At 49.5% G+C, this 8,416-nt stretch overlaps 1 protein-coding gene across 1 annotated transcript in view; it reads left to right on the forward strand.

Moving 5' to 3' along the window:
• Nucleotides 1–8,410, forward strand: part of LOC113215858 (uncharacterized) — a 35,146-nt gene extending 26,736 nt beyond the window's left edge. Inside the window, exons 3-7 of the mRNA XM_052272599.1 lie at nucleotides 2,945–3,164; nucleotides 3,589–4,115; nucleotides 4,200–4,456; nucleotides 4,877–5,005; nucleotides 5,141–8,410. Of these exons, the coding sequence (XP_052128559.1) occupies nucleotides 2,945–3,164; nucleotides 3,589–4,115; nucleotides 4,200–4,456; nucleotides 4,877–5,005; nucleotides 5,141–6,098 (2,091 nt within the window). The 3' untranslated portion in view covers nucleotides 6,099–8,410. The remainder of the gene's footprint in view (nucleotides 1–2,944; nucleotides 3,165–3,588; nucleotides 4,116–4,199; nucleotides 4,457–4,876; nucleotides 5,006–5,140) is intronic.
• Nucleotides 8,411–8,416: the final 6 nt, after the last annotated feature.

Below are 8,416 nucleotides of genomic sequence, written 5' to 3' on the forward strand. Positions count from 1 at the left end.
CGTTCCACTCAATGATTACCGAGCGGCGCACAATGGTGGAGATCCCCGCTGCAAAGTTTTGTTATACTGTATTTTAAATGAGATAAATATTAGTTTTGATTAGGCTACGGTAATGGTCCTTGTTCATTCGGGTCAAGAAAGCAGAAGCTCCACAGGAACTTCACTGCACTGTCCACATCACTGCAGGCGCGGAGAAGGGCAGACGGCAGCACGTAGGTACAGCGGCAAGTGCACCAGAAATAAGCGTGAGCAGGTGCATCTCTCCAGCGAAGCGCAATCAGTAGGCGTCAGCATAGTCAGCAGCACTCCAGTCACAGGGGAGGCAATGTGCATGCAATCACACAAAACAGAAAGGAAACGGGTTAACAAGGAATTGTGGACACACAGTGCAAAATTAGGGACTAGACCGAAGGGCTCAGACGTGAGTGTCGTGGGCGTCGTCCAGAAAGTACATCCTTTTCTATCAGATTCATAAGGCAAATAATTACAGGAGATCGGTGCCTGCGAAACTTAACGTAGGCCACCGCGCAGTACACGGATGCACTGCAGGCAATATTGTGCCTACCCACCAGGCGCTATGGGTGCTTGCGGAGGCTACACATGAAACGTTCGCAATGAAAATGACGGACGTAAGTTACTTTCTGGCTGACCCCTGATGTGGACGAAACGACGCGGCAGCAACCCAGGCTCGTGGAGTGGCGGGTTCTGGCAGTCTGAGTACGCAACCCCATCGACACGGATGCGCAGGGTGCGGCCTACCCACCAGGCGCGAGCACTCAAACATACTGACACTTACGCGGCACGCACTTACGGAAGAAGAACAGTATAAGGTACTTCGTAACGACCCTTACACTTCCTGCCCCCTGTGACGTGGCTCCGCCCCCCGTCGCAGTCACCTCGTCACGTCACTCACACGACCGGTCGCCTGTGACGTGGCTCCGCCCCTGTCACAGGCACCTAGTCACGCCCCTTCCCGCCCAGCTCCCTTGTGACGTTGTTCTGTACCCCGTCACAACGATTACATACGCTTCATTATTGATTGATTACGCACTCTAAATTAACAAACTAAGTGTGCAACAGCAAGTAGAATACTGCAAGGAAGTGTTTAACAGAGGAGTTGCACACTTCACTTGCAAGTGCACACTCACCGTGTTCCACACTTGCAAGAATTCAACTTGCTGTTGCCATACTTACAAGTATTACGCAGTTGCACACTTAGTTTATCAGTGTAAATGTGATAGATCGAATTTGTTCCTTGGGAACACGGAGGAGAGAGATACGGTGTCGGTGGGGACCGAGGGGTGCCCAACTCTGCCGTGAAGCGGAAGAAGTGGATAAGTCCACTTAACACAACGGCATTTTAGTCACCAGTCACTTCCGTTTGTTGGATATGAAGTTCCTGAAGTCATCCTGAGAAGTTAAGTTGTACTAAAAACTAACTTCCCAATGTCATTTTGGGAACTTCCGATGTACCAGACGGATGTTACAGATCAATTATGGCATGGAGATAAGTTGACTTATCTCCTTATTCCGCCTCACGGTGGTAATCAGACTTGGTAATCACTGGTAGTTTCAAAGGACAAATTTGCGACCCTTCCATGGACAAAAATATAATTTGTCCAATGAAAGTATGCAAACGTGTGACTTGTAAGATAAATAATAAGGATTTACCGAAAATGTGCACAAAAATGCATATTTCTCGGCACAAAAATGGCTGTTTAGTTTTGGAATACAGGGGAGTCACAAGTAGTATCATTGAAGGTGTAACGTGAAGTAATCTCTGCAAATAAATTCACCGGGGGGAGTAGTGTGTGTGTGGTGGTGGTGGTGGGGACAATACCATACACACAAATGTAGCGCATGCAGGCGTTGCATACCCGCACACGGCCGTAAGGCGCCGTGGTGAGCGACGGTATGCAACCCGCACGCACGCCTGCATGCGGTACAGTATAAGCGAAATAAAGGAAGGGGTCTCCCTGTACATACCCGACACCCCCCCCCCCCCCTCCTCTGTTGAAGACAAAGCCCCCTGCTCACCCTTCCTTGTTCCTCCCTGGCACGGTGCTACGTCTGTCACGCTGAACTCGTCACGGTATCCAGGAGGTACTGCATACATGTACACACTTGAGTTTCCACAGCATGTTTTTTAGGGAACGGATGTGGAACCTCTCAGCTCTCCGTGTGCACTGGAGAAGTTCTCCGCATTTGTCTTTGTCACGATATGTTCTGTTAAAAGACACTCTGATTTCCGGAATTTTGAGGTCGGAGGAAAACCAGGTCGGAGAAAAAATAGGTCGGAGAAAAGCCAGGTCGGAGAATTTTTTTTACCTTTTTGGGGGATCCGGGGGTCGGAGAAAAAAGGGTCGGAGAAACGAAATAGACCCGGGCCACGCCTGTTGCCTGTTTACTTGCAGTGTGTGTTGGCGATTACGCGCTGCTATGCGACGACGGGCGGCCCGCGGTGATTCGACGTGACGTGTCGGCCCGCGCCCTCGCAGATCATGTCCGGGACCCCAAACACTTTGTAATTTTTATGATCGATATTTTCTTGTAGCGTTCGAAACGGGGTAATCACGAAGACATAGGAGCAGGGAGCATACGGGAGATTTGCTATGAAAAGAGGTTGGGCAGATCATCGGATGAATTTTCACCCGTCGTGTTTATGCCAAGTTAAAATTATCCAAACAAACCTTCTCTATGATTGCCACAAAACACGGTGGTGTCCCTTTTTACTCTTATCGGCCTCCCATTCCATTCGATGCGTACTAGGACCAAGCTCACAAACATAGTGCCAGCTCTCCACCCCCACCACAGCCCGGTCTGTATCGCGACGACAGGGAGAGAAAAGATATAGATACCCCACATTGTCTACAACTGCGCGCCCGCGCCCTCTCTGACTTGATCCCCACCTGACCCTGCGTGTTTTTGTTTTTTTTGGCTGCAGGCGGAGCTGGTGAATGTGCGCGCCGAGCTGGTGGAGGCGCGGGCCACGCGGCAGGCGCTGGAGGACGAGCTGCACGTGCTGCTGCTGCAGCTCCACGCCGCGCAGCTGCAGCAGCCGCAGCACCAGCCGCAGCAGCAGGAGCACCACCAGCGCATCTTGAGCCGGCTGCAGGGCGAGCTGGACCGGGAGCTAGACCGCTCCCCCCGGCACCACGTCAAAGGTACTTACGACGCGCGGCCGAGCCCCGCGTCACCACCGCGTCAAGGTATTCTCACGCCTGGACGAGCCTCGGCATACCGCGTCAAGGTGCTTGCCCCTGACCGAGGATGGAGATGAGGGAAGGCGAGAGCGGCGCCCGCGGCGGTGCTGAGGGGGTGCACAAGAAGTCACCCCCACTCGTCCCACGCGTGTGTATAGGTTCGCTTCAGAGGAAGAGGCCCCTGTATGGTCTCTAGCACACTCCAGGTGAATAACGTAGGGGTGGTATGGTGGTGCTGCTGCAGTGCGGCACCGCAGGTGGAGTGGTGGGGTAGGTAGTGGGGTTGGTGCAGGGCAGGTCCGCATGGGGTGGGGAGTAGTGGATCCCAGCAGCCCTCTGCTGCGCCCGCGGTCCATAGTGTGCTCATGACGTGTTGCGCTTGCAGTGGCGGGCGACGTGGTGACGGCGCTGCAGGCGGAGCGCGAGCAGCTGCACCGCGAGAACGCGGCGCTGCGCAACTCGCTGGTGGCGCTGCAGAGCGAGGTGACGGGCGCGCGCCTGGCCGCCAAGTACCTGGACAAGGAGCTGGCTGGCCGCATCCAGCAGCTGCAGCTCTTCGGCCGCGACATGAAGACGGAGATCAGAAACAAGCTGTGGCGCCAGCTCGAGGCGGAGATCCTGCTGCAGCGCCACAAGACGGTGGTGCGGGCGTGCCGCATCAACTCGTCGTACCAGCAGCAGCAGCGGCTCAACAACCACAACAACCAGCACAACCACAATAACAACAACAAGCACAACAACAACATCAACAACATTATGGTGAACGGCGACGGGGAGACGGCGGCGGCGGCCGCCGCAGCAGCCACCTCCACGACGGGCCAGGAGGCGGCGGCAGCGCTGCGCGACCAGCCCGTCATCAGGACAGTGACCGTCACCAGAGAGCCCGGCGAGGGGCTGGGCATGTCTGTCACGGTGAGTGGTGCCTCCCATGTGCAGATGCAGGGATGTACGTGTCGTCGAGATGGGCTCGAGATATAAAGTGCGATCTGCTTGCAGGGCGGACGGGAGCACGGTGTGCCCATCCTCATCTCGGAGCTGGAGGCGGACGGGCCCGCGGCGCGCACGAACCAGCTGTACGTCGGCGACGCCATTCTCGCCGTCAACAGGGTGGACCTGAGGCAGGCGGGTCACAAGGAGGCCGTGGCTCTGCTCAGCGCGCACCCCGGAGACGTGACCCTCGAGGTGCAGTTCTTGGCCTCGGCCGAGGACAGCGAAGACGACAACTCCATCGGCGGTGACCTGGAGAACTACAGGTACGGCTATCGTCAACTTCAAAAACAACGTTTCCTAGAAAGTATGCATACAGGGCACGGTCCATAGACCCCTTCCTTTATTTTACTTATACTGTACCGCATGCAGTCGTGCGGTGGGTTTAATACTAACACGGGGCCATCGGGTGCCTTGGTGAGCGACGGTATGGACCACCCTGTATATCTATACAATGAGTTAGTTATACAAAGTGGATACAACAACCTGGCTGAAAAAAGTAAAAATAAACAAACAAAGAACAGTGGGATTTCTTAATTATGCTGTACTGGAGTGCATGTGGGTTCCCTTCCTGTCGTAACGCCCGTGCACACGTTCAGTAGTTTAGTAGGCCCACAAAATCCGACAAAGTCACCTGGCACACCCTGTACGTACCTACAGTTATGCTCAACCTCATTGTCTTCTAGGTACCGATTCTTTGACGAGGAAGTTTTGGCGCCCGGCGAGAACATCAATTTGTACAATGGCTACTTGGACAGCGCGGAGGGAGGCGCAGTCATCCCGACGCCTACAGCTCCTAGGACGCCGGACAGCAGGTGGGTATCTGTCCAAGCCTAGTGCCGCTCTCCTACCAGCAATATTACACCGATGTCCCAAATCCGAGATTTGAAGTTTAGACTAATGATACTTGATCCTTATTTTATTTTAATCGGATTTATCTCCTCTAACAGGAACGCCTCCGAGGCCAGCTTCCCCGTGGGACCAGCATCCCCCGAGCACACTGCGCAGACCCACCCCCACCCTCTCCAGGGAGGGAAGCTGTCGACCATCGCCGTGGAGGTACCTGTGCCATCGCCAAGTCCCGGGGGCAGCTCCATCGGCGCGGCCGAGACCCTGATCATCCCGGCCATCGCGGTCGAAGCCGACGTGGCGCAGAGTCCCACCTCCCCGTCGAGCCTGGTGGAGGTGAGCTCCGACATGAGCCCAGAGCCCAGTCCCGCACCGCCAGCCGAGCGCGCCGAGGACTCTGACAGTGTGTCGGCCATCCAGCGCATCCTCAGGACCCTTACCTCGGCCTCACCACTCAGCAGCCCGTCGCCGTCAGTGTCGGTCTCGGTGTCGCCCTCGGCCTCGCCAGCCACCTCGACACCCGTGTCGCCCGAGCGTCGCTTGCGCTCTCACCCAGGCTACGCACTCAGAGCCTCTCGCGACATGCACCACCACGGCCACCACCACCACAGCTACCATCACGCCCAGAAACAGCCGCCGCCGCCGATGCAGCAGCACTTGGGTGCGGGCCGCCGCCAGACTTTCACCACCCTGGACGACGAGTCCTTCGCCGTATCGGCAAGCGGAGAGGACGGGACGCAGGAGATCTACCGCTACCGGAAGCCCATCTCGGATGAGTCACAGAGCGAGAAGATGTCCGACTCTGGCGTCGCGGTAACGGCCTCGGGAGGTAGCGCGTCGGGAAGCACGAGTGCGTACGCTAGCGTCTATGGCCATCAACACCACAGCACCAAGCCCAAGCAGACTAGGCGACGTTCTAAACGGTCTACGAGGAAGCAGCCACCCTCGGACGACGCGATCAGTTCTCCAGACTCGATGTATTTCCAGGGTAGGTTTGCACCAAGCGACGCCGTTATCCTAGACAACTTGGGTGATCCGGATTTTGGCACCCCTGTGTAAGGTGCTTGTTCAGACTCTACATTCTAAAATACTTAAGATTCAAGGGGCTGCGCTAACTTTGTTCTGAAGTATTGTTGCCACTGCAAAAGTGGTTGCTTATATGTACAAGAGCACATACTGAACATCTAGTCATAAAATTAAGATTGTAAAACTACCTCCATCATGAATCCTGTCCCACAGGACTAATCAAGCTGCTCTTTCTTTTGGTCTTTAAAAAAATTATTACATTTGACTGCTGTGAGGGGGAAGGTAGGGAAATTACCAACAGAGTCAGTATGTGTTTTTCTTGACTCGCTTTGAATCATCTGGGCTTCCTCTTCTATGATAGTCTTAAAGCAGGGTACATTCAGAAAATAGAATGAATTTCATTGTATCATTCTGATTAGTCTGGGCCAAGCTTTTACCAGTTGCATTATATTCCTCTCAGCAGGAAGGTCATTTTTCCTTACCTGACTCTACTTTATGTACCAAAAAAATGATTCTCACTGCCACAAGTCTTAAAGTAGATTTTGTAAAGGCAAAAGCACGATGATATACATATTCTAAATATAGTAAACTTTATTTCCACTCTTCGGCTCCAAGGACTGCACATAATAAATCAAATGGTAGCCATCTACATTTTTTTGAAAAGATATTTTGCTAGTAGCATATCAGTGCACAGAAATGGACATTAGCTTCTACATTCCGTTTTGAAGTATTTATTCAAAAAAATTGGGATAAATGAGGTGTAACTCATTTGTTCTTGACTGTTATGCTTCATGACAATATTTTAAAAATGCATCTAAGGTGTATTGATTGTAGTTAGTCCTTCTTTCCCTGTCTCACTTTTCTTAGTTTCACACATGAGAGGCTGATTTCCCAACAGTCACTGGATAATAACATTGATAAAAATATTGTTTTTGAGATGTCACAAGAAATCTGAGACAGAATTTAAGTTTGTTGTTGTTGTCGAGATACATATTATGGTGACGATAGATAAAATAATAGACTTAATAAATAGGGATCAGAAAAATTGTATTTGGTTAAGTGAAAAAAGATGAATGGTATCTATCTGTATCCATGAGACGAACATGTCTCTTGATTGATCTTCAACATGTATATATTTGTTTTAAGATGTTCATAGTATTACTCAGATCCATGTTCTATAGGCTATAGACTTTCAATGTAGCTCCCTTGTAGTGAGAGGTTGTATCTAGGTACCTACTCCAATTAAAATATTTCAATCAATAATGAAATCATGTATGTACTTCTTGTTGAGTGGAAGTGTTGATAAGAACACAAAGAACTTGTGGCAATGCAGTATTATACTTCTGAGCGAGTATTCTTATAACTTTTAATTTAAAATGATAAATATCCATTTTTAGTTCTGACTGGAAAAGGGACGTGATTCTTTTGATGTACATATCTATCTTTTTAATATAGTTGAAGCTTAGAGAAAATAATACTCGACCGTGGCCCAAAGAGTTAACATAAAATTTGTGTGATATTTATGCATTTAAGAAAAAGAATATGTATTTGGTTATGAATTGGCTTTGCTGTCATCAATTGCAAGAGGGTGTCATAGCGGGCAGTGATATTTTATTTATTTTATATCTCAATAACGTAAAGTGCTTTATGAAACGCTTCGTGACTTGATTACGCTTCTTGTAAAGAAATATGGAAAAATTGCTTATAACTAAGATACACCAATATTTTTAAGTATTCTAGATTGTCTTGTATTGAACGGTGTTTTATGTCTTTAATAATCATTATTTGCTCGGCTTTACAACCCAACACTATTGGTCATTTCCAGTTTACAAATTAAAACATTACTACTTTTAGTGAAGCTACCCTGTGGTGTAGTCTTGTACATATTAAGAAATCCTAAAAGTATCAGTTGTTTATTTCAACTTTCTGCTGTATGAAACAGTATTCAGTTGTTGCTTTTGTCTGGAAGGTTCTTACCACTGTACTGATTTATTCTTACTCTATGGCTAACAAAAATAGTTAATGAAATGTACAAGGAAACTAATGGCCTTTCTATTATTGTGAATCTAGGGCTATTGTATCTTCAAATTTGTTTTCAAAGGTATGCTTAGAAGGCACTTATCTTTTTCTTTCTGAGTTTTATTTTTTTACAAGCGTGCAAATGTACGTATCTGTTTGTCAAGAAGTCAGCTGCAATTTGTTTCACTTGTCCTTTGATGTACTTGTGTGATATGCAAACTTTCATAGGTAATATTTTTCAGTATCTCTCGTACTTTCTCTTCTTCTATTTTGTTCAACTTATTATTTTTTTTTCCCTCTCTTACTTCATAATTATGATTACAATAGCTATA

The sequence above is a fragment of the Frankliniella occidentalis genome, unplaced genomic scaffold, assembly GCF_000697945.3.
Source record: "Frankliniella occidentalis isolate FOCC.00 unplaced genomic scaffold, Focc_3.1 Scaffold212, whole genome shotgun sequence".
In the NCBI taxonomy this organism is placed as follows: Eukaryota; Metazoa; Arthropoda; class Insecta; order Thysanoptera; family Thripidae; genus Frankliniella; species Frankliniella occidentalis.